The sequence below is a fragment of the Eriocheir sinensis genome, chromosome 41, assembly GCF_024679095.1.
Source record: "Eriocheir sinensis breed Jianghai 21 chromosome 41, ASM2467909v1, whole genome shotgun sequence".
NCBI lineage: Eukaryota > Metazoa > Arthropoda > Malacostraca > Decapoda > Varunidae > Eriocheir > Eriocheir sinensis.
In genome coordinates, this window is record NC_066549.1 from 10,549,467 (window position 1) to 10,576,153 (window position 26,687).

Below are 26,687 nucleotides of genomic sequence, written 5' to 3' on the forward strand. Positions count from 1 at the left end.
GGTTACTGAGGAGTTGAGAGATTATTTGATTGGCGAGAATCACCAGGTGACTCTCATCTCCTCGGCGTGTGCTGACATCCTGGTCGAGGGCGAACTCTCTCCGCACATTCTTGTGGAACAGATTTTGAGAGTTCAAAAATCTGAATCGGTCTCGTCAAACTTTTGTTCTGCCGAAATCTTTTACGCGGCTGGGGGTGTTTTCCTTACTGTTGACGTCTTCCAGCTGGTCCTTGATGAAATTGCTGAAGACATTCAGTTGATTTACGAAGTGCAAACCTAAATAAAAAAACTAAGATCTGCAACGAAGCTCTGTACGTTTGTAGAGATCCGTTAGTTTATGAACACTTCCCGGAAAATAATGAGCAAAATACCCCCATTTTGACCCGGTCAAGAAAGCCCAAGAAAGAAGCGACGAAGTTCAGCCGGCCTGTTACTTTGAGTCACTTTGTAAAGACTTTCTGGAAACTGAAGGACAAGATACTCCTGTGATGGATCACGTCAAACTGATTTACGGACAGATCAAGGTCAAGAAAGTTCAGCCGTTTTATGTGTTTGAGCCACTTTGTGAAGACTTTTCTGAAATTGAACTACAATATCCTCTCATGTTGGCTGATATACCAAGTACAGCCCAGTTTAAAAAGGTCCACAAGATTTGCAACGTGACTCAGCTTGTCTTTGTACAACAGCCAATTGTTAAAAGCTTGGAGGCCGTTTCCGAGAAAGTAAACTCGATCCAGGCATTGTTCAGTCTCTTTGTCAGGAAGCTCAGGTGATCTCATAAGAAATTTGTCCGCTTGACGAGGAGCAGCAGGTGACTCTCAGCTCCCCGGCGCGTGTTGACAGCCCGATCGAGGACTATCTCTCCTCTTGCCATCATGTGGAACAGCTCTTGAGGGTCCAAAATTCTGAGCCCCTCTCGTTAACTTTTGTTCTGCCGAAGTCTGTGATGCGGCTGGGGATGATTTTTTTTCCTTGTATGTGACGACGAAGTTAATGAAGAGTGAAGGGGAGGGGCAGGCTGAGAGTGCCATGACCCACAGAGGCATGACGTGCTGTCGAATCTCAAAAACACAAGAATAATAAAAAAAATATCACTATGAAAAGAAAAGGGAACTTATTCTCTTCTAATTTACTGCATATCATTTTTATCTCATTATCAATTAAAACACACCATTATATTTTTCACTTATGATTAAATTTTGATATAGTGCGGCATTCTAGCTGACGGTTATGCATTATTTACCTTATTCATATTTTTCTCTGTGTCTGTTGGTGGAGGTGGTTTTGGTTGCGGTTGGTGGTGGTGATGTTAGTGGTTGTTGTTGATGATAATGGTGATGTTTTGCTCTTATTGCTGTTGTTGTCGGTGGTGGTAATGATAGTTGTGATGTTGTTGTTGGTGGTGGTTTTAGTTGGTGATCGTGGTGGTTGTGCTCTGTGGTAGTGGTAGTGGTGATAACAGTAATGGTGGTAGTGGTGATAGTGGTTGTGGTGGTAGCCGTCGCTTTTCTTATAGTGGTAGTAATGGTGTTTTTTTGGTTGGTTATAGTTGTGGCTGTGCTCTGTGGTAGTGGTAGTAGAGATAACGGTAAAGGTAGTGGGTGGGGGTAGTGGTGATAGAGGTTGTGGTGGTAGCTGTCGTTTTCTTATAGTGGTAGTAATGGTGGTTTTTTGGTTGGTTATAGTTGTGGCTGTGCTCTGTGGTAGTGGTTGTAGAGATAACGGTAAAAGTAGTTGGTGGGGGTTGTGGTGGTAGAGGTTGTGGTGGTAGCTGTCGTTTTCTTATAGAGGTGGTAACAGTGGTGGTAGTGGTGGGGACAGTGATCCGGCTCGAAGCGGGAGGACGATGGCGCTGGGCCGTGGGAGGAATGATAAAGAAGGCTGCCTGGTTAATAATGAACTCCTCGGGTGCTTGGAGCCTCGGGGAGCAGCCAGCCAATAGCCGGCGGCACGAGGCGGCGGCCCACGGGAGGAGGTATTCAGGGTGTATACACTCATAAAACACACACACACACACACACACACACACACACACACACACACACACACACACACACACATTTACAGGATCTATACACTTTTTTTTTACACCAAAGGAAGCGTCTCAAGGGGAAAACATAAACTAAAGCAAAGTAAAACACCACTCCTGCAAACAAAGGGAGCAGTGTTTGGCGTCCTTTTTTTGTTTACAACGTTTCGTCTCGTGCGTGACTCGAGTTGTTAAAAACGTCCGTAACCACATGCAGGGCCACGCTGACATACCCCGCACCAGCATCACAGCCACTGCGGTACAAACACACCCTTGCAGCGATACCACACTACACTCCGCCCCAACCCCACAGCCACAGACACATCAGTACACTCTACACCAACACCACACCACAGCCACAGCATCACATCCACAGCGGTACAAACACACCCTTGCAGCGATACCACACTACACTCCGCACCAACCCCACAGCCACAGACACATCAGTACACTCTACACCAACACCACACCACAACCACAGCATCACACCCACAGCGGTACAAACACACCCTTGCAGCGACACCACACTACACTCCGCACCAACCCCACAGCCACAGACACATCAGTACACTCTACGCCAACACCACACCACAACCACAACATCACAGCCACACCACCGCCACCACCACAACATCACAGCCACACCACCGCTACCACCACTACAACAAGAACGACGTAACGATTCTTCTCCAGCAGTCTCCCTCCCACTCACCCCGTAAACCTTGCTTACAGAAGCGCCACCTAAATTCATGCTCGAATCCAATTATCAGTTTATTTGTCAGAGCCGTGGAGTGCAACACATGCGAATTGGAATCTTTGTTCGTTGTTGAGATACATTTGTTTAAGATTTTGAAGTATTTCCGCTGAATTAACAATACGGAGATAATTAAATGCACTGTGCGCTGCTTCTCTCGAGGCTCCTTCGTCCTCCAAGACCGGCACATAAAAATAAACGAAAATAAGAAGAGGGAGACGTAATGCATGAGTCTAAGCGGTTTTCGAGAGTTCCAGCGCAAGGGGGTGCTTCGTTGAGCGGTGGGGAGGAAGGGAGGAATGAAAGAAGGAAGACTGAGGAGGAGGAGGCGAAGAAGGCCGACGAAAAGGAGGAGGAAGAGGAGGAAGAGCCAAGGAGTGTATGTAGTGGCTCCATTATTTGTGGCGAAGGAACGAGGGCAAGGCCGGCTGATAATGGAGGTCTTACATCAGGCTCTTATCTTATGCTGTCCGGGAAAGTTCATCATTGTGTCGTGATAAGTTGTTTATTGGTGCTGAACCCTTTGTTGATACGACAGAGAAGAAAGCTGGCCAATGAGACTGCATTTCCAGTTGTAATAGAAAGCAGAAACTGAAGGGGAACAACAATGGCCAAAGGCTCAGCCGAAATCATGGGTAAGAGAATGATGTTCTATGTCCCAACCGATCAAAAACAAAAACAAAATGTGACGTGGGTGTGAAATTACTTTGGTACACCTCAACATCGTCCTCTGTACATGACCTTACTACCCATCCATAGGGCAAGAACAACATGGTTATCTTAGAAGTGTGAAAAACGGTGAGATGCATTTAGAACATATAAATAAAAATAGGCTTTGATGACCATTTTTGGCTTCGTGTGTTACTTATCTCACAAACTCAATGCTATAAAAGGCACATCTTAGAAGTGTAAAAAATGGTGAGATGCATTTAGAACATATAAAAAATAAGCTCTGATGACCATTTTTGGCTTCGTGTGTTACTTATCTCACAAACTCAATGATATAAAAGGCACATCAATCTCCAGACGTATTATTTTCCATATTCCTTGCATGTCATCGCAGTGTAGCAAGGTTGTCGTTGCTTTGATCGCTGAAAGGTGAGTTGCAGCGTTAATGTATTGCAGAAGTAGAGACACTGAATGAGAATGAAGCAATGCGATGTTCTAAAGATAAAAGGACCATAACAGACATTAATATTCATGCAATTTAAAAGGTGTCTACTAATTCATGGTAATTTCCGAATCTGATCAATGACACTTACTAATAATGAAAGAGAAGTCATGGCCAAAATCCACTAACTGAAGGGCGCACTAATTAAAACTCGCCACGCTCCCAAAAGCTGAAGATCGTGCTTATTGAGCTTAATTAGCATTCTGCGGCGCTTTGTCTTCCGTTCGCGGAGCCGTTCGATAATGTTTATCTTGACTTTCACGAGGCACTTTATGAAGACCGATGCGCCTAATTAACCGTAAGAATAAAGAATAGGAGCGACTACCACCGGTGCATCGCCTGCATGGCAAACACCCCTGCCTCAGTAACTTGTCTCAACCAGTCAAATAGATCGGAAGTGCGCTTCGACGATTAAAAAGTCTGCCAGCAAGACCACATTGTCTTAACTGGACCTCATCAACTTGCATAGACTCCACAAATGAGAACAATTAGTCTCTCTCTCTCTCTCTCTCTCTCTCTCTCTCTCTCTCTCTCTCTCTCTCTCTCTCTCTCTCTCTCTCTCTCTCTCTCTCTCTCTCTCTCTCTCTCTCTCTGTGTGTGTATATATATATATATATATATATATATATATATATATATATATATATATATATATAGAAGGAAGGAGGTTTATTGGGTTGAAGGTTCAGGAAGTTTATGGATGAGAGAGAGAGAGAGAGAGAGAGAGAGAGAGAGAGTGTGTGTGTGTGTGTGTGTGTGTGTGAGAGAGTGAGAGAGAGAGAGAGAGAGAGAGAGAGAGAGAGAGAGAGAGAGAGAGAGAGAGAGAGAGAGAGAGAGAGAGAGAGAGAGAGACTTATAAGACATTTACTGAGAGACACACAGAAACAAGACAGACGGGGAGGGTGTAAATGTAATTCTGAGTAAGCGTGTGAGAATTCTTGTAAGCTCTCACATCACTTTGGTCCGCCCCGGAGCCTCACGTGACCTGACTGCGGCGGTGCTTCTTCCGTCGACCGTGTGTATAGCTTATTGTTGGCCTGTTGCGCCGCCACTGCATGGGGCGGCCTCGGCGTGGCCTGCAGAAATATGAGTTCATCCTCCGAAGACTTTTACACTTTTTGTTGCGCTTGTTTACTGCGCCGCTGCACTGATTGTTATATTCATCCTATGCAGATGTAGCAGCATTTGGAAATTATTCAAAATTTAATTTCGTTGCACTGGTGCATTGCGTCTGTTTCCTGCATATGAGTAATTATTGAAAAAGCGTTGCAGAAATAGATGTTTAATTAAACAAATTGTACTAATTTAATAACTTGCATTGACTTTGTCTTTGCTTTATAAAACACAACAAAATGATACATACATTATGTATACATATATGAGGAGGGGATGGCTGAGTGGATAGCCTGACGGCGCCGCGTTCAGGACGACGCGGGTTCGCGTCCCTCCGTGTGCCACAAGCCGGGAATTTTCAGTCACCGCCGAGAGGCCTAAGACTACCCACATGATGTTCAGAAGACCACCAATCAACTCGGATTCTAGATTATCTCTTTAAAAGAGAGGGTCATTGATGAGCTCCGGGGGGCAGCATGAGCCACACCTGTTCGAAACACATCATCACATCCCACTACAACACAGTATTGCCCACTGCAATATGACACGCTATACAGTTAAGGTAAAGTTAGGGGCATACCCTAAAGCCACGCGAGGCTTCGGTGTTCATCTTCCCACTGACTCTTGAACCTGTGACCTGTGGGGGGTAGGAAGCTAGGAACACATTACCCGGGACACGGACCACTGTGACATCTGGGTTACCACATATCACCTTCCCCAGGTTTCCCCAGGTACCCATGTATCTGTATCGAGCAGTCCGAAAAGGAGCATGAACAACTCGGTGGGCTGCTCACCGACTGCCCGGATCGGGATTCAAACCAAGGCCCACGAATTCATAGTTAGGCTGTTTAACCACTATGTCACTATACCATACCATACTATACCATAGAGGCGCTTCACCACAGATTCGTCCCCATACCCCAGAACAGTGTTGCCGCACACTACCAAACTCAACCACCCCACCCCACCACACTTCCACACTACACCACAATGAACAACCCCTTACTAAGTCTTAATTCAGCACACCACACCCGGCCGCCCAATTCTGGTATGTCATCGCCACATCACACCCCGCCCCACACCACGGCGCACCATACCTACACCAATAATAACGCCACCATACTATAACATGCCACACCAGTACACAACACACCGCCCCATTACCGTCACCCAACCTTAACCTAACCACAGTCTACCCTATTTCATATCACACCACCACCACGATCACCCTTCACCCAACCACCACCACCGTCGCAAGTCAATAAAATACCTCATAACTCCCTTGTTGAATATTTTTTGTTTGCTGCCTTACTTCCATCGTCGGTAGGGAACGTAGCTCGTCTTACCCCCGCGGCAATCACGGAAATTAAAAACTGGCAGCGAGGAGGCAGCAGAAGGGCTGGGCAGGGCAGGAGGCTCGCGTCCCCCTCCTCTCCCACCTCCTCCAGGACATAATTATCTTCACTCTTGACGCCCCCAGAGGAACACCGACCCCTCCTCCTTCTCCTCCTCCCACCCTCTCCCGCCTCTTCTTTCCCCCTCCCACGTGAACGCCGACCGCCAAGTTTCTGAATATCCCTCACCCTCTCAAAAAAGAAAATGCATCTAAACTTCGACCATAAAGCCTCCTCCTCTTCCTCTTCCTCCTCCTCTTCTGCTACTATTTTGTTTTGCGTTACTCTTCTTCCTACTTTCCCTCCTTCTTTTTATCACCTTCTTTCTCATATTCCTCATTATCATATACTTTTTGATTCTTTCTTCATTGTCTTTTTCCTCATTCTATTCTTGTTTCTCCTTGACCACCACCATTTCCTCCCCCTCCTTCTCCTCCTCTTCGCCTTCTTCCTCCTTTTCCTCCTCTTCTACTGCTTTGTATATTCCCCGGTCAGTGCCATGCTCCGGGACACAAACAACTACTGCTCATGCTGGGAAAGGTGTGTGCGTGAGGGAGGAAGGGGTGATAAGGGAGATGGGGGGTGAGGGTGAAGGATGTGGGCGGGTGTGGGTGATGGAGGATGCAAGAGTAAGGTCGTGAGGGAGGTAGAAGAGGGTCGAAGGAGGCAGGAAAGAAGAGGGTCGAGAGAGGAAGAAGGGGAGGCTCGTTTAAGGGAAAGGAGGGGAAGGGTCGTAAGGGGTAGGAGAGGGGAGGCTCGTCAGGTGTAGGGGAGAGGGAGGGAAGGATCGTTCAGTAATTCCAAGCGTTCTGAAGTTCTGTGGTAAAGTCCATGTCGTTAGTCGCTCTCACGGACCCGTCATCTTCATATGCAATGGTATTTCCTCTCTCTCTCTCTCTCTCTCTCTCTCTCTCTCTCTCTCTCTCTCTCTCTCTCTCTCTCTCTCTCTCTCTCTCTCTCTCTCTCTCTCTCTCTCTCTCTCTCTCTCTCTCTCTCTCTCTCTCTCTCTCTCTCTCTCTCTCTCTCTCTCTCTCTCTCTCTCTCTCTCTCTCTCTCTCAACCTTGTATTCATCTTTTTTCCTTCCCTTCGTTATTTTCCTTATCATTTCATTTATTTCTTCCTTTTCCTTTCCCTTCCATTTCCTTTCCTTTCCTTCTTTTCCCATTCCATTCCTTTCATTTTCCTCTCCGTCTCTCTCTCTCTCTCTCTCTCTCTCTCTCTCTCTCTCTCTCTCTCTCTCTCTCTCTCTCTCTCTCTCTCTCTCTCTCTCTCTCTCCCACCCCCCCGTGTGTGTGTGTGTGTGTGTGTGTGTTACGGTAGCCTGCTTCTCGCCTCAATCTCGCCCTTCATGACACGCTCTCTTTGTCTCATTTTCGTGGGCGCACCTTCCGGCCCGTCTCTTCACACGCGCCTCGGGGCTTAGGGGGAATTCGGGAAGAGGTTCTTTTTATGTAGGTTTGTGCCAGTCCGGGGGTCGAAGGATGAGTGAAATGGCGGTGGGCTAGCGTGTCGGAAAAAGGAGAGACCTTCCTTGTACGGGGTAAAATGAGAGGACGTCGGGGAGGGGTGATTCTTCGGCGGTGGGTTTTGTGTAGTCAGTCATTTGCCACTGAAGAAGGTGAAGTAATTGCTCATTCAGGGATCCGTGCAGTCTCTTTGTAAATAATTTCAAAGTTGTTTCGGACGGAATATGAATTTAAACCGCGGCATTTGCACGGCGAATACACGACCAAGTTTAGAAGCACGTCCATCCTCTTGAGATAATACCGACGAGGATATTTTGGATGCTACTGGACCTGTCTGTCTGCTTAATAGTCTCAGTTCAGTTTATGTTGTGTGACAAGACTCATATTTTTAAGGGGGTACCGAAGGTGGACTAAAAGTAAAACAAAATAATGAAAATGACCCCAACAGGCTGCCCTAGTAACAAAGTGATAAAGACACCAAGAGACAAAAATACTGACGCGAATGAGTAAAGCTGCTTATGTGCGCGGGAAAATCTTGGAAAAAAAATGGTCCCACCCTTTTGTATAGACGATCCTCCATCAAGGCATTGGTTTTTGGCCTCTGTTGTCAGTTCTTTTTTGTGTGTATTTTTCGTCGGTGTGTCACGCTGTATCTCCAGTATATCGTCACCCTCGGAAGCAAACTGCCTAAGTCATTTTCTACGATTTTCAGATTTTTGGCTCAATAAATTTTTGACCGTGACGCACATTTTGGTATGGATGTCTTTTCCATTCAAAAGTGAGTGTTCTAAATTTTGCTTAACATTTCTTCCAATATCATAAGCATAATCAGTAAATGATTTCCCGATTTCCCGAAAAATAAAATAAAAATATTCGAAATTTTGTTTGAGGGTAATGATATACGAGTATTATTTTTTTTTTTCAAGTGCAAGACTTCCATCAGATCTTTAAAATTCTCAAATATATCACGTCCATCATCCTGTGATGACATGCACCACCTAATCATCGTAAAACATTTTTTCAACACGAATATTGAACACGATTTCTCCCTTCCGAACCGTAGGTCTTAGGTGAGCCTGCTCGAAGCCCATCAGTGTATCCATCTTGTAGTGACGGGAAGTAATTAACCGGCTACTGAGATCAAACTAATCGCTACGAATTACTCGACACATTTTCCTAATAATCTCGTCAAATAATTTAGGTTTTCAAAAGTCTGGCGTGCAGGTTTCGTGGCCTGTCCGTGGGTGTCTGTCTTTGCCTTCATGAAGCCTTTATTAGAGGAAGGCTCGGCCACGCCAGGGAGCTCTTTAGGAGAGTTGTGTGTGTGTGTGTCACAAGGACCTGACAGACGCACCGAGATTTTGCTATTCATGATACAGTCCTCCCTTTTTGTATTGCTATTATTATTTTTATTATTTTTATTGTTATTATAATTGTATTTTTTTTTTACTATTTTTGTTATCATTAATTAGTATATATCAGTAAAACGCCAAGTCTAAGTTAATTTCAGGAGTTTTATTTCTTTTTATTGTTCATGAGCAGTTAAATTGCTATTACTCCTGTCACTTGCCACGCTGCGCTTCATAATTAATTCACCGACAGAAGCATCGTAATTTCACTCGCGTTTCAACATACAAGGAAAGACGATTCGTACGGATACTCGTCTGAGGTTATTTGGTCCTCCTTCATGTTAGTGGTCGCTTACACAGTTGGTCCTCTTACACCAGCGTCTGTACTAGTGTAATGGTTAGCGCACACACTTGCTCGTCTACAGGATCGTTTGAGTGTAGGCCGAGGCAGTCAACGCACGGCCCACTCTGCTGCTCACCCACCCCTAAATAGGCCGTTGGGAAAATTTAGGGAACGTAAACTATGATTGCCCTTGTGTCATAGACGGCCTTGCTTTCCTGTAGTTGGGGCAAAGAGACGGAGTTGAGCGCTGAGGCAATACATCGGATATGCTTATCGATTGATACGTACCATTTCAATTAGTATGTGTTAAGGGAGAAATAGAAACCGTCATGTACAATTTGCTGAAATATGAAAGCAAACTATTACCGAAACGAAAACTGATATTAATTCATTATTTTACAATGGTTCATTATAATACCTTAGGTCAATATTTCCGAGTAGTGTGTTGCCGGTGTCAGTAGTCGGCAGAATGTCAGTATTCCGTGGAAGGTAGACGGAATGGCGCGTGGTGACTGACAGCAATACCATCGGTGCATCCACGCGCTTCGAATCAACCTTAAAAACAAATCACTCCATCGTCCAGTCCTTTACATTTCCTCGTCCATTTTCTTACGTGCGCACATCGCCTCAGGATCCAGGGTCACACTTGCACAGGAAGAGATAGTTACCGGTAGAAGTACGGGTCAACTTAGATAATTTAGAACTGAAACCCTTTATTGGGATGCCGTACTGCTTTATTCTGTCTAAGTATTATAAGAAAAAAGTATTTCCATCGCTTAATTACAACTGAAAAAAAGAAGAAAAAAAATCCGTGACGACTTAATTCTCTTAACAAACACTTTGAAAATTAGATGTTTCATGGAAGTAATGCATGCGGTCACATGAAAATCGTTCCTTTAACACCTTGTCGACGGGAGTATGTAGAAAATTTGTTGCCTCAGTATTGGTGAGGACCCCCCCCCCTAAAAAGAGCGAAAACGAAGAAAAAAATAAATAAGATAAAGTAGTGACATACAGAAACGGATCTATTGACAGCTAAAAAGAGTTAGGGCCCCGACCGACCACGAAGAGAAAGAAAAAGTGACAGACAAAGGACCAGGGCCGTGGGACGCAGTAAAAAGGCAAGAAAAAGAAAACCCTGGTTCCTCTTGTACCCCGGAATTAAGGAGCCGCAAGGAAAAGATGATGAAATTCCTGTGGCCTCCTTCGCTATTAATCAGATATGCCTTCTCAGGCTTTTGTGTAGCTTGAGAGGATTTTCTTATGAAATTAATTACATTATTGAACAGGAAACTTACCATGTATGATATTATTAAAGAAAGCTTGACCAACTTTACCTTCAGCTTTTAAAGGAAGGAAAAGTTTGGGAGTTTGATACCCTTGCTTTCCTCTCGTATAGTCTGCAGGTAGAAACACAGGTAAACATGTGAAGGTCAGTGAGATGAAGAAGACAAAAGAAATAAAATAACCGGGAGAGATAAAACAAATATATTGGGACCAAAGGAGAAGAGAAAGAGACACACAGGCGAGCACACGGAGATAGATTGCCGGAGGAGAAAGAAAGGAGAGCAAATATATATATATATATATATATATATATATATATATATATATATATATATATATATATATATATATATATATATATATATATATATATATATATATATATATATATATATATATATATATATATATATATATATATATATATATATATATATATATATATATATATATATATATTACGCTTTCGCCTGTAGCGCCAGTAGGCTTGCGTAGTAGGGCCTGATGGTTGGCCCCAGCCCGTTGTGGCGCAGGCAAGTGTTTATAGTGGCGCCATCCTGCATTGGCTCATGCTGTCCCCCGGAGCTCATCTTTGATCCTAGAATTTAGAGTCCGGGTTGATAGGTGGTCTTCTGGACGGCATGTGGGTAGTCTTAGGCCACTCTCTGGTGACTGTAAAAATCCCAGCTTGGTGTAGCCGGGCGGGGCGCGAACCCGCGTCGTCCTGGACGCGGCGCCGTCACGCTATCCACTCAGCCACCGCCACCCCATGATAAATATAAAAGAAAATGTTTTGATGGTGAGGGAAGAAAGACATGAAAGCAGACAAAAGAGACAGCTTGACGGATAAATGAGTGAACGGAAAGAGACACACGTTCCTGCAGGCAGATAGACATTTTTAGACTCACGTTTCGCGAAATTTGGTAACACGTAAATGGAAAAGCGAAAATACAAATGGGAGTGACAAGTGGACAGACAGAATAAAAGAAAGAAAGAGTCAGAGAAGCAGAGCTGGGTTTCCTAACTCAACTAGGCAGTCGCGGTGGTGGTGGACACTTCTTTAGGAGAGCCATAAACTAGTGGAAATTACAGAGCATAGAGTCACGCACCACCCTTCAGCGTACACACACACACACACACACACACACACACACACACACACACACACACACACACACACACACACACACACACACACACACACACACACACACACACACACACACACACACACACACACACACACACACACACACACACACACACACACACACACACACACATATTTTTTTAGGTAAAACTCGTGTTTGTTATGCATATTATGAAGTAATGCAAAAAACGTGACCTACATTTGCACATTATGATTACTTTAGACTGTACATAATGGATTATTTTATGCTGGCTCTTGTTGCTGTTGTTGTTGTCATTGCTGTTCATATTTTTGTTGAGGTTGTGGTGGTGGTGGAAGGAGTGATGACAGTGATGTTTCCATGTTATTGTTTTGGGATACTTTTTGCCCTTTTCGTTGTTTATAAATGTTATGGTTGTCGCAATGTTGATTACAATGTTGCCTTGCGAGAAAATAAGCCAACCTGCGATACAACATCAACGGCCACTTTTATGGTGTTCGTTTGTTTTGTCGAGTGTGTGTGCGAGTGTGTGTGCACGTTGCATAGATTCGTGTGCTCATGTCGCGTGTGTATGTGTGTTTTGTTACAGCAATGGAGGAAGCTCTAGTGTAACATAAAGAGAGAGAGAAAAAAAGTCCGTCATTATTGTGTCCACAAACAGAACACAGGAGGAATTCTGAAAGATCCACCTTGAGAGGTGACTTAATACTCCCCTCTTGAAAACATTCGAGTAGTAGAAAGGGAGAAATACAAACAAAGATCAGCGGTTCCAGAATTTACCAGTGAAATTGATGAAAGAGTGGTGGTACTAGTTAACTTTTGCATTAAAAATTTGGATAGCATATTATGCGTGAGCTAAAGTTTTTTTTTTTTTCTTTTTCGGGAAGGCATGCATTTAACAAGTTTAGAAGAGCAGTAGCATTAAAATGTTGATGAAAGATAGAAAAGGAGGCAACACTGAGGCGAAATTTAAGAGGTAAAAGACAGTCAATAAGAGGAAGGGAGCTGATGAGTCGAAAAGCTTTCCGTTTGACTCTCGAAAGGAAGTGTGTCGGTGTCCCCCTCCTGTACAAGAGATACATATTCCATACACGGTTGGACAAGGCATTCGTATATGTTTGGCATTTGGGAGGGTGAAAATTGATATACACGGTACAAAACGCCAAACATCAAGGAAACTGACTCAACATTAGATTAGATGTAACGTTCCAGTTGAACTGAAGTTGAGGATAGACCGAAAAATAAACAGCTGTGTGTTGTTAAAGAACCGGCATAGGTACCTGAAAGTTTGTGGCGAGTTGTCGGATGGATAAATTAAGTTTTTGAAGCATTGAATGACGCCAAGTATCTCTGCTCCATTCTGGCATATTATCGAGGTCAGTAGTTTAGCTTTCTGTGACTCCCTGTGGTTATTTATTGAATGATGTGAAGGAAAAAGAGAATACAGTTATCGAAATGAATTGATAGAACATTTTGTTTTAGAAATAATACATGTGGACAATAAAAAATGAGAAATGGAATTGAGCCCTGCGGAACACCATTGAATTTAGGCTTAGGGAAAGAATAGCTGCCATTTACCGCAGTGCAAATAAATCGGCTTGAAAAGAAACTTGGGATATGAGTACAGAGAGCGGGATGCAATCCATGGGACGGTAGTTTAGAAAAGAATGTGTTAAGAGTGTCAAAATTATTGGAGATGTTTGAAGTACATTAATTTTAACGACCAAGGATTCGCAGATACGGTTGAGGGAGGACGGCAAAGAATCGAATTTTTTTAAGAAAAGGGCAGTAATCGAATGGCCGTTTCTGTGTGTGTGTGTGTGTGTGTGTGTGTGTGTGTGTGTGTGTGTTCTAATAAAATTCACACCTCAATATCGCACTTTAGTCTCCAGCTGCTAAACACACACACACAAACGCACCCCTCCCCCCCCACATACTCACTCACTCACTCACTCACTCACTCACACACATACATACACACACACACACACACACACACACACACACAAAGTTGATGTGTCATAGCCGCACCCACAAGGTAAGCAAATACCTATACTAGAGGTCCAATATATTAAGGAAAACACACACACACACACACACACACACACACACACACACACACACACACACACACACACACACACACACACACACACACACGCACACACACACACACACACACACACACACACACACACACACACACACACACACACACACACAGTCAGGCGTAAGTTGGCTGGGCTGGAGAGACACGTTCTCGGAACTCGTAGCTAAGTCAGGTAATATCCTCGTACTTGGTGTTGTTCATCACACCTGGACACACACACACACACACACACACACACACACACACACACACACACACACACTCACACACACAGAGCTCACCACACCAACTTCAAAGGAAACTCGTATTGAAACAATCTATATACGAAAAAATATATCCTTAAAAGATTTTTCTTTACGCTTATCAACTTCTGACTTGTCATACTTACGTAATATATGAAATTCACGTGTGATTTTATGTGAATCTCAAAATGTATCCCCAAAACTCAATCGACACGTGGCGGCCAACAGAATGAGTTGAGCAATGAGCTACGAGGAGCAAAATACTGCGAGCTGGAGGAGAAAGAAAGGAAGGAAAGATAAGTGGGTACGATAGATCTAATATTCGAATCATTTTGTGGAGAAAAGAGAAGCCGCACGGATGGAAGTCTGCACAGGAAAAAGTATATCCTACACGTGTATGTTCCGAGCCCAAGGCGGAAAAGAAAAAAAAAAACTACATGAGTAAAAAACAAGAACCGGGTAACAGGGACGCGAACTCGTGGCGCTTTTTTATCTTTATCTTTGCCCGTGAGAAACTTTGTCGGGACGTGAGCACCGGCCAGCGCCACAGCACGCCCACAAGTGTCTCCCCGAACACAGAGTCTCCCCACAACCGGGTACTTCACGGCCGCTGCCTCGAGGCCTCACTGCTAGCGGTTCCCAAGATTAGGGGTCCGCGATTTAGTTGGAAACCTTGAAAACTTGAAGAAATTCCGTGTGTGTGACATTATCATATTTTTCTCCTGCTTTACGACGGACTAGGAGGGTTTTGTGTGTTCAGCATTAGTCGACGTTTCTCTCCAGGTTGCTGAGTTGCGCTGGTACACTTTTCACGGTTCAGATCCCGCACGGTATTTTATTACGGCTTTAATCGTTCCCTTTGTTAACAGGAGGGTCCAATCGATGCGTGTCCCGTGACAAAGGGATTCTAAAGTTGACACTGGGGCTTCAGGGGATCCACGCAGCGTAGTTTGAGGGATGCTGGCGCGGGGTTCACGGATGGGATCGCCTCTTGGCCGCGCGCGGCACTGGGCTCGCTGGCTCCCATCAAGGCTTTCAGGGGTCGAGTTACAGGGTCCAGGGTTTTCGAAACGATCCCTTTTTCAGATATATTCCCGGGGCTCAGCTTGCGGAGGATTTGAGTCACTTAAGGGGATCTTGTCTATTGTCCGCCCTTTGTGTGTGTGTGTGTGTGTGTGTGTGTGTGTGTGTGTGTTTCTGACCGTGGATGTGTGGGCGTCTGAATTTGTATCTTTTTTCTTTGTTTGTCTGTCATTATGTCTGTCTCTGTCTGTCTGTTTATCGTGTCTTTTTTTTCTATTTGCCTCTGTCTGTCTGTCGTTCTTTCTACATGTCTATCTATCTGTATTTCTCTCTCTCTCTCTCTCTCTCTCTCTCTCTCTCTCTCTCTCTCTCTCTCTCTCTCTCTCTCTCTCTCTCTCTCTCTCTCTCTCTCTCTCTCTCTCTCTCTCTCTCTCTCTCTCTCTCTCTCCAGGCATTACATAATAAAAATAAATCTCTAGCTTTATCATTACGCCTTTCAATCTCCCTCAACAACGCTTCATTTCCCATCCCATTATCCTCCCTTTTCCCTCCCCTTAGGAAACTCTGCCTCAGCCTTTCCTTTGTAGTGGTCCTCCCTTGACGCTATCTGCCCCTCTCCATCCCATTTACCCTTAATTCTCTCTCCTACCCTTATGCTATCCCTTTCACCTACCTACCCACTCACCTACACTCATTTCCTCCCTCACTCCCTCATTCCCTCGTGCCGTCCCTCGTTTGTAGCTTAACAGGCCAGTCAGAGTGCGTCGGTGGCAGCAAGTTATGGGTATTGTCCGCGTGTGAGTGTGTCCAGTTTTATTTAATGGTGCTGGCCGCGCTCTTTACCCTGCGGCCTCAACGGGAATACGGTATGGCCCGGAATGGCGATGGAATAATTGGGAATTGATCTGGAATGGTGGTGGCGGCGGTCGATTGGGATGGGACCAGGAGGAGGAGGAGGAGGAGGGGGAGGAGGAGGATACTAAAGAGGATTATGAGGACGAGGAGAAGGATAATGTGGAGGAGTAGTAGGAGGAGGAGGAAGAAGAAAAATAGGTGAAGGAGAAAGAGGAAGAGGTGGAGAAATAGAAGGAAAAGGAGGAGAGGAGGAAGAGAAGAAGAATAATGAGGAGAAAAAAAAAGTAGTTGAGGAAGGGGACGAAAATGAAGAGGAGAAGGAATGGAAGAAAAATGAGAAATCCGGTTGAAGTGGAAGAAAAAAACATGAGAGGAGGAGGAGGAGGAGGAAAAAAAGAGGAGGAGGAAGAAGAGGAAAGAACAAGGGGACGAGAGGGGTTATGAGCCATAGAAGAAGGGAAAGAGAGAGAGAGAGAGAGAGAGAGAGAGAGAGAGAGAGAGAGAGAGAGAGAGAGAGAGAGAGAGAGAGAGAGAGAGAGAGAGAGAGAGAGAGAGAGAGAGAGAGAGAGAGAGAGAGAGAGAGAGAGAGAGAGACCGAACCCAAGAGACCGAAACAGCTACAAAGACAGAGACAGAGACATTGAGAGGGGTGCAAGAAAAGTGGATTTAAATTCAAGGAGTAGAGGAAAGGGGAGGTTAAGGGGGACTCAGGGCGGTGGCAGGAAGGAAGTGGAGGTCGTCTGAGGTCCAAGTGTTGAGAAAAGAACTGAAGGAGGACGAGAAGGAGAGAAAGAGAGAGAGAGAGAGAGAGAGAGAGAGAGAGAGAGAGAGAGAGAGAGAGAGAGAGAGAGAGAGAGAGAGAGAGAGAGAGAGAGAGAGAGAGAGAGAGAGAGAGAAATCAGCGTTGTAAAATTAGAAGAAAAAAGAACCAAAGAGGAAGTAGAGAGAGGGAAAGAGTGAAAGAGGAGGCGAAGGAGAGGGAGAGAGAGGGAGAAATAGTAAAATGTAAGAGAGAGATAGATAGATAGATAGATGAATAAATAGAGAGAAACAAAATAAAAATCAGCGTCGTGAAGTTAAAAGAAAAAGTGACAGAAAAGAAAAGGAGGAGGCGAAGCAGAGGGAGAGAGAGAGAGAGAGAGAAGGAGAAATAGTAAAGTGAGATAGATAGATAGATAGATAGATAGATAGATAGATAGAGGAATAAGAATAGAGAAAAAACAAAAAAAAATCAGTGTTGTAATGTTAGAAGAAAAAGTGGAGGGAAAGAGAAAGAAGAAGGCGGCGGGAAAGGTCATAGAGGAGGAAGAGAAAGAAGAGGAGGAAGAGGAAAGAAGAGGAGGAAGAGGAAAAAAGAGGAGGAGTTGAGCGAGGCGTCAGAGGAAGAGGAGGACGAGACGAGGAGTGTAAAGGGGATATGAAAAGCATTCGTCGAAATAAAAGCTTCTTAAGAATTTCTTAAAACGTGATGATAGGTGATTTACTAGTGGAAGGAGGAGGAGGAGGAGGAGGAGGAGGAGGAAGAAGAGGAGGAGGAGGAGGAGGAGGAGGAGGAGGAGGAAGAGGAAAGAGCGAGATAAGAAGATGATGAAGGGAGCAAAGAAGAGACAAGATAATAGGATGAAGGAGAAAGAATGATGAATTACTGGCTTTCTAATACCTCTCTCTCTCTCTCTCTCTCTCTCTCTCTCTCTCTCTCTCTCTCTTATCTATTACGTTTTATGCCCTCTCCTTCATCCACCTCCTCCTTTTTTGCCTCCTTTTCGTAAGACTTTCTCCTTCACCACTACCACCACCTCTCCTCCACCTCCTCTTCCTTCTTCTCCTCCTCCTCCTCCTCTTCCTTCTCGCACGCGTCCTTCACATAAAATCCCGTCTGAGCTCCCGGAAAGAGGGATTCAGCCCTTGCATCTCTTTCCTCCCCACTTGACACCAATGCCCAAGCCCCACACGCCTCGAGGGGAAGCTTTGGGGCACGAGTCAACTAGGGAAGAATAGGAAGAGATGGAGGATATACCGTGTTACGAGGAGGAAGGGAGGGACGGGGGGAGGGATTGAGGAAAGGAATATTGTATTGTTACGTAAACATATGAGGAGAGAGAAAAAAAGAGAAAGAGAGAAGAGAGACACCAAAGAGAAAGTGTGGTAATGCAGACTTATTCGCTGTCAAATAAATTCAGACTAGATAACGGACATACTGAAGTGGACTTAGCTACACATACGGGCTGACAAAAAATAAAGACAGACAAAGATAAACAAAAAGATGGAAAGAAGGAAGAGGCTGAAAGACTGAACCCTCTGTATGGTTGAGAGAGTCTGCCCTTGAGCCTGTTTATGCTAGTGGTTGTTTATGCTGAACCCGAACACACAGAGAATAAAGAATAATTCCAACGCAAGCCGCTCCATAAAAAAAGCAAGTACGAGGATAAAAGAACGGGAGGGCTTAGTTTATGGCGTGCCCCAGTAACCTCATTTTGGAAGGGAAATCCGATGTAGTAAAGAGGAAAACAGAGGGATAACATACAGGCCAGGAGGGCGGAACGAGGACTGAAGATACTTATAATTCGTGGATTACCTAATTTTGGAAGGGAAATCCGATGTAGTAAAGAGGAAAACAGAGGGCTAATATATAGGCCAGGAAGGCGGAACGAGGACTGAAGATACTTATAATTCGTGGATTCAACAAAACGTGTGATGAAGGAAAACCAAATATTGTACCGGGCTGGCAAGGCAAGGGCAGTGGTTAGGGCATGTTATTGGAACCCTTGATTGGAACTGTGTCCTTATGCTTTACGATTAGCAAGTTGTGTGTAGGGGAACTTAGACTTAGGGAAGGCAGGGGAAGGAAAGGTGATACATGTCTTGGGGACGTTCACAGTGAGTTTATACGTGAATAGTTGTAAAAGGTAGGGAAGCGTATATATACAGTGCCGTTTATAGAATGTTGAAAGGCAAAGCAAGGCAACATTTATTCGGTTCCGAGAAATGAGAGATAACGATATGAAAAAAAAGTCGGTAAAACGAGCAACTTTTGACTGAGTTTTATATTGCATTGTGACTGAAGATAAAATGAAAAGTGAAATAACAGTAGTCTAAAGTTCGTGGAATTAAGAGAAAGCCCGCGGAAAGAGAGCCGGCGCAACGAGCGGCCGCTGACTCTGCTGTATATTGCTGCGTGAGTGAATCCCTTTTCGCCTCCTAAACTTAGAAATTTATTGCGTACGGTAAAAGAGAAAGCCATTTTATGGAGCGGGTATCTCTCTCGGAGGGAAAAAAACAGCATAGGCGCGGGGATTCTACATTGCCTCAGTTCATGTAAAAAAGATCACTCAATTTCAGAAAATATTTACATCAAGAGAATATTGGCATTACTTAGTTCGAAAACGAGATGATAGGCGCGGAATACTACACTGGCTCACTTAACAAAAAAGATAATTTCCACTTTCAACAAAATATTCATATCAAAAGATTAATGGAATTGCTTAACTGGAAAACTCGATGCATTTACAACTTCCTCGAAATTGTAATCCTGTGAATAGGCTTTAATATATGTTCCAACCTACACTCTGTGTGTGTGTGTGTGTGTGTGTGTGTGTGTGTGTGTGTGTGTGCAGTGGGGGGGTAGGTGCGGACGGTTGTTGTGGGTGGATGGGTAAGTGTGTGTGTGTGTGTGTGTGGGTGGGTGGGTGGGTGTGGGTGTGGGGGGGGGGGGTATGGGGGTTGTTGTGGGTGGATGGGTTGGTGTGTGTGTGTAGTTTGGGTTGGGTGGGTAGGTTCGTGTGTGTGTGTATGGGTGTGTGTGTGTATGTGTGTGTGTGTGTGTGTGTGTGTGTGTGTGTGTGTGTGTGTGTGTGTGTGTGCCGCGCGTGTATGTATGTATATATGCCCGCGTGTGTGTAGCTTTATAATAAAAGACGAAAAAGGCTGGCAGAGTTGAATATTATAAGTGAAGGTAACCAACCCCCGGGTCATTAGTATTCGTGCGTGAATCATCATCGTGGGGGCCGAGGTAGTTTGTTTGCATCAACGTGGAAAAACTCCCTTTTTTTAATAATTTTATCGGAGACTGCAAGAGGCGTGTTTCTTATGTAAATTTAGATTTGTAGTACTTACTTTTTTCAGCGTTTGGCAGGTTTAATATTTGAGGGAGGGAACGTGGAGAGAGAGAGAGAGAGAGAGAGAGAGAGAGAGAGAGAGAGAGAGAGAGGATGAATATGTGTGTGTGTGTGTGTGTGTGTGTGTGTGGACCTATACAAACCTATAATAAAAATAGTTATGAAACACTTTAGGCAAAACTGCGGAAAATGTCGTGTGAATGCACATCAAAACACGGTATATCCCCCACCGCTCCCCACCCCACCCTCGCCCTCCACCCCACCCTCGCCCCCCACCCCACCCTCGCCCCCTACCCACCCTCCTTATACACTACAATAACCATGATTTTCTTACTTCCCTTTGGTTTGCAGTCTTTATGTCTTTTATCGAAAATTGAGGCTATTATATGCAAACCTTTGACCATAAAAAAAAAAAACACCATAGGGGCCGAACTAACGGAACACGAAAAAAAAAACAAAAAAACATGTTGGGTAGCTTTGAACACACTGTCCTATACATATGCTAACCAGTCCGTGAAAATACACCTTATATATCTTCCTAAATCAAATATATATACATACATACATACCTAATCCTCACAAGAATACAGTACAATCATACAATTATTCCAGTCAATCAAAATACAAAATACCTGAATAGAAAACACATCTGCACTCGAATCACATCTCCACCATTCAACATAAAACATAACACACGCCTCAACGCTCGCAATAAGACATAATATACACTTGGGGAAAACGAAAACAAAAACAGGGCAATCACAACTCACCATCGGAGATTACGTGGATGCTGAGCTGCTTGTTGTTGGTCTTGTCTGTGGGGGAGGAGCGGGCAACCCACCCCCACTTGCCAACCTCGTACACGCCCACCATCACGCCCGACCCCCCCTCGTCTGGCGCGGGGGGTATGGGCTAGGGGCGTGGGAGGGGGGCGGCAGGTGGGGTTGATTGGGTGGCGCTCCCAGGTGACATCCTAGGTGGGGCGGCTGAGTGGGTGGCTACAGGACTGGCGGGCCGAGTTTGTTTTTCACAGGATCGATAAGCAGGTGTCCCGGAGGCCAGGTATACCGAGAACGTAGGTGGTGCGGTGTGGCGGGTTCTCAGGTTACGGGTTGAGTTTTTGGGTGAGTCAGCTTTCTTTGTGCGGTTTTAAATATTCACCTTGATGGCTTGATCGAGAGAGTTCTTGACGCACCCGTAATTGGCTCAGTCGATGCGGGACGTGTGTGCCTAATCGACTGAATGCCCTCGGGGTGTGCCTTCTACCGACCTGACATCACTCGGTGCTTGACTGACTTGGTGATTGTTCAGTGCAGCGGCTGTGTCCACCCGCACGCATTCAGCTGTCTCTGAGTAGTTCGTTCGCTCTCGGTGTATTTTTTTTTTCTGTAAAGTTCGATTTCACAACTTTATACTCTCTCCTGTAAACGCGTATCGTGATTCCACCAACTTCCTAGGTTCGTAATCTGTTCCCGTGCTTTTTCTTAGCTACACGTCAGAATCGTCATAGTTTGAAGGAAAGAAGAGACGCACAGGTGCAGTTTACATTCACGAGTTTCCTTTCCGATATATGCGCACTTCTGTCCCAGGCCATCACGTGCACAGTTGGCCAAGTGTGTCCATGTCATTCACCTGTGCTGGGTGGGCGTCCGTAGGAGGGCTGTGGGAGGGAACATCTGTGTTACTTAGAAGTGTGTATGTGTGTGTGTGTGTGGGTGTGTGTGTGTGTGGGTGTGTGTGTGTTCTGAATACACACACACACACACACACACACACACACACACACACATGCTCAGGCACAAAACCAAACAAAGAAACGCAAATAGGAACACACACAGAAACACAAATACAAACACAAACAGTCGCGCGCACACACACACACACACACACACACACACACACACACACACACACACACAAACACAAACACAACACAAATAAAGTTCTCGTGTCATCCGCCCTCGAGAAAAATGCCCGTTTTCTTTCCAGTGTTGGGAGTCCTCCGAGGATTATTTCTTTTTCTCACACGTGTTGTCTCTCTACCTGGAGGGAAGAGCGAGGGCGAGGGGCTCCGGGTCACAGTTGTATGGAAGAAGCCTGTGGAAGAAATGAGAAAGGAAAGTAATTACTGAGAGTGGACCACCATATCTCTCTCTCTCTCTCTCTTGTTTCTTTTTCCTTTCACCCATTCAATTTCTTTCAATTACCTTCTCAATTTCCTTTCCCCAACTAACTCGTCTTTTACCTCTATCTTTTGTTTTTTCCTTTTTCCTTTTTTCCTTCCGTTCCCCTTTTCCCCCTTTCCCCCTCTCTGCTCCACTATAATTTCCCTCCTCCCCTTCGCCCTATTTCCATTCTTCCCTTCGCTAACCCCCTCCCCTACCTCTTGCGTGAAGATACACAATGAGCATTACCAGGGATGGGAGGGGAAAAGAGGGCAGGCATTGAGGACGGAAAGCCGGAGAATTAAGGGAAAGAGTCCTGGGAAGGAAGAAACGAGGAAGGGGTAGACAGGGGAGAGTAAGGGTTTGAGATAGGTTGGGTAGTAGAACGGAAGGGTTGGTGATGAAGGGTAAGAGAAGGGGAAGGGTAGATAATGGATTAAGGGAAAGGGAAGGGTTATGATGGGCTAGGCAGGGGTAGGAAAAGGTTTGAGATAGGTCAGATAGGGGAGAGGAAGGGTCGGTGATGGGGTGTGATAAGGTGATGAAGGTGAGAAGGGGAAACGTTAGATATAATTAAGTAAGGGAAAGGGAAGGGTGTGAAATCGTGTAGGCAATGGAAGGGGAGCGTTGGAGATGGTGTGAGCAGGAATGGGGAAGGGCTTGAGATAGGGTAGGCAGGTGTTTGAATGGGCAGGAGTAGGGAAAGTAGGAGATCGGAAGGGGAAGAGTAGGTTATGGAGTAAGGGGAGCGAAAGGGTTGAAGAAGGAGCGATAAAGGAAGGGTAAAAATTGGGAACGGAGTTTAAGGGAAGGGGATGAGTTAGAGACGGGGATGCATTGAGGACTTAAAGGAATGGTGATGGGGAAGCAATGTGGAGATGAAGTGTTCAGGGGAGGAGGAGAGGGGAGGGCGTGAAACCAGAGCGAAGTATTGACTCATTACCTGGCGCGGCGGGCACCTGGAGGCCAGGTAACCCAAGAGTCCCCAATATTGGTTCTGAGGTGACGACAGCATATGTGTGTGTTTGTGAGAGAGAGAGAGAGAGAGAGAGAGAGAGAGAGAGAGAGAGAGAGAGAGAGAGAGAGAGAGAGAGAGAGAGAGAGAGAGAGAGAGAGAGAGAGAGAGAGAGAGAGAGAGAGAGAGAGAGAGAGAGAGAGAGTTTATGTATGCGCCTACATGTATGTTTTTTTCCAGTAATAAAAGCGGCACTAATTACAATTTATTGAGGGAAAGAGAGCCGACAGGATTAATACTAAATTGGGTTATTTGATATCAAATTTAATTACCGATCCCTAATTGACGTATCTTCTAGCATAGTGAATTTGTTTACAAGGACCTTACTCTTTATATTGGATTTCACATTATACAGCTGTGTTGGGGAGAGAAGGAGGGACGAAGGAAGGAAGGGAAGAGATGAAAGACGACACTGCGCGATCTGGCACTCGTCCCAACATGCTTCAGGGTTGAAAGGCGTCTGAAGAGCCTTGAGAGAAGCCTTACAAGGAGGAGAGAAGGAGTGCGGATCAGACAGGAAGAGAGCAAGGGTTGTTTTCTTCGTCCACCAGTTCATCCTTCCAATTACTCGTACTGACAGTCCTCCTATTCCTCGTTGTCTGGGAAACACTCATGCTCCCTCGCGATAACACTTCTCTGCCTTATGACGCACACCTCTCGTCTCCTGGATAAGAGAATGAGTCTTTTTCTTCTGTAGCGCTGCCAGGTACGCGCCGAGCTGATCCAGTGGTGCGCTATATCTGAAGTGGGCGGCGGAAAGATTTCTTGCTTGTCTTCGTGGAAACACTCGTGGTGCTTCTCGATAGTCCTTCACCTGATGACGCGTGCTTTTCGAGGTGATGACTTCTATTGAACGAAAAGACAGGCCAAGGGCAAAACAACATGCAGCTCCATAGGGAAAACAAGACAGATTATGGAACCGAAAGATATTGATCATATTTTCGAAGTTCCAAAGATTTCTTGATTTTCCACACATGAAATCTTAAATCATAGACGGAAACGCAGACTGTAGGCTAACGACATCAAACTACAGAAAGGAAAAGGAAAAGTATTAGTCTGCAGTATTGTTTAAGTGGTTGGAAAATACCTACTTTCTCTATCTTCCCCTCTCTTTCTTGCTCTCTCTTCTTTTACCCGTCTCTTCTTTTCCTCTTCCTCGCCTCCTCCAACGCCAGATAGCCTGTCCTCCTCCTCGCTTCCAATGCTCACCTTGCTGTTATTGTATTTCATCCCCGTTCCTTTTAGTCTGCAGGTGCGTGAGGGTGTACCTATCTGTGTTTCTGCCCTGTCTGTGTTGCCGTCTTTTTTTGTCTTTTATCCTTCTGTCTGTCTCTGTCTCACTCCCTCGCCCCCTTTTAATCCTCTTTAACGCATTTCTGCCTGCAGCTCCCTCTTTCAGTTATGCCGTCTAATCTAGTTAACACTCAAAAACCCTATTACCCGGTGCAGAGATGCGATAAAGGCGGAATTGGCGCCACTTGCGTAACTATGTTGAGGGGACCGACCGCCTTCCAGGGATTAAAAGGTGTCCCGTGTTCTTACCTTTACGATTTTTCTTTGTTTCTCGCTTGCTATTTTTTGTTCCTTTGTTTGGAAGGCTGCCTTCGTCTTGTCTTTCTTCCCTTTCTCTTCTTTTAATCATGTTCTTTCCGTGTTTTTGCTCGTGTTGTTGCTCATTCTCTTCTTCCTCGACCTCGTCTTTTCTTCTTCTTCCTCCTCCTCAACACCTCCTCCTCCTCCTCCTCCTCCTCCTCCTCCCTCGTGCATGACAGCAAAAGTGTACCGTCAACCTTCACGAACAATTTTCTCGTCTGATTGTTTGTGTTGTGATCCAATAACACAGCCTTCGAGCTGAGGGTGTTTTGAAGCATCGTGACCGTTGTGTTGTGACCTTAACGCTGAAGGAAAGGACTGCTACAAACGTCTGGCACAAACGAACCGAAATGATGTAAATATGAGCCATCAAGGGGCGATTAATACACCATCGCTCGGGTGATTACTTTGTCCCAGACCTTGTAACATAAAGTAGTTGTGGCAGAAAATTACGGTTAGGTATTTCATCCTTGGCACTATGTTCTCCAACCGTCGGGCGAAGGAGGGAATTCGCTGACCCAGTTTACAACAATGCAATTATCTAACCACCTGGAAATTAATCTTTAAAGTAAGTAGAAGTAAGGAAATTGATCGCCGTGTATCGGATATAATCATATTAACCAGCCTTTCCCTCTCACTGGCTGTGTTGGCTGAGTGCCGCGCTCACCCACGGCAACCTGTCGAGGCGCACAGAGGGAGAGCGAGGAAGGAGAGGCCCGAGGCTTTCTTTCTCTTCCCGGTACATTTTTTTACATTAACACAATCAGGGCAGTGCACACACCAGCTACTTTTACTGCTTGCCTGCACACTGGCAAACAGTAGTTTTTATTCCAAAATAATAAATATGAGAGAGAGAGAGAGAGAGACTGTCGCAGTATGGCCGTGTATAGATGACTCAATCAATCACTGTTAAGACAATCAATACGGGTCGCCACTCTGATCAAAATTGCTACGGTTGGGCACACTCCCGCCCGGCCCGCTAGTGGACGCTCGGGGAGGCTATGGTGCAGTATGAAAGCAATTAACATTAACAACAGTATTTCTTTTCCTGGTAGTCTCGCAAACTGGAAACAACACAAAGTTCTAATTGGTCAGACTCCAGAATGGGTGATCCTACACTGGACGACTGCGGGGTATGTGCAGCGCCTTCCTTTTCAAAACTCTCATGGTCTGCAGTAGAGCGGAAAAAATACCCAGAGCTGAAAAAAAAAGTTCCTGAATAAAAGAAAAATCGATAGTATTCCTGAACAAAGCAACAACAGAAACGTACGAGGAATGCAATGTTAAGATAAAGCTTGAATAAAATGCACGTACGTTGTAGTTGCACTGTTCCAAGCATGAATAAGAGAACATACGTGTGCATGAAGTTTAAGTAAAAATAGTGACGTTCAGCTGCGAATCCTATTTCCAGTCTTGAACATCTGATGCCTAGACCAAAGAGACTTGCTAAATCAGTGGAATACAATAATAAATTTTAATAACTGCAACTTTAATAAACTTACTAAAAAAGAGTGACAACTAAAAAGAGAAAA

General features: G+C 45.0%; 1 protein-coding gene and 1 long non-coding RNA gene across 2 annotated transcripts in view; one reads left to right on the forward strand and one right to left on the reverse strand.

Annotated features, from left to right (window-relative positions):
• Positions 1 to 26,687, reverse strand: part of LOC127009635 (E3 ubiquitin-protein ligase LNX-like) — a 78,678-nt gene that overhangs the window by 27,206 nt on the left and 24,785 nt on the right. Inside the window, exons 2-3 of the mRNA XM_050882887.1 lie at positions 22,426 to 22,479; positions 21,153 to 22,042 (exon numbers count right to left, since the gene is read on the reverse strand). Of these exons, the coding sequence (XP_050738844.1) occupies positions 21,153 to 21,255 (103 nt within the window). The 5' untranslated portion in view covers positions 21,256 to 22,042; positions 22,426 to 22,479. The remainder of the gene's footprint in view (positions 1 to 21,152; positions 22,043 to 22,425; positions 22,480 to 26,687) is intronic.
• LOC127009637 (uncharacterized) overlaps positions 1 to 26,687 on the forward strand; it is a 75,976-nt gene that overhangs the window by 2,785 nt on the left and 46,504 nt on the right. The window lies entirely within an intron of this gene.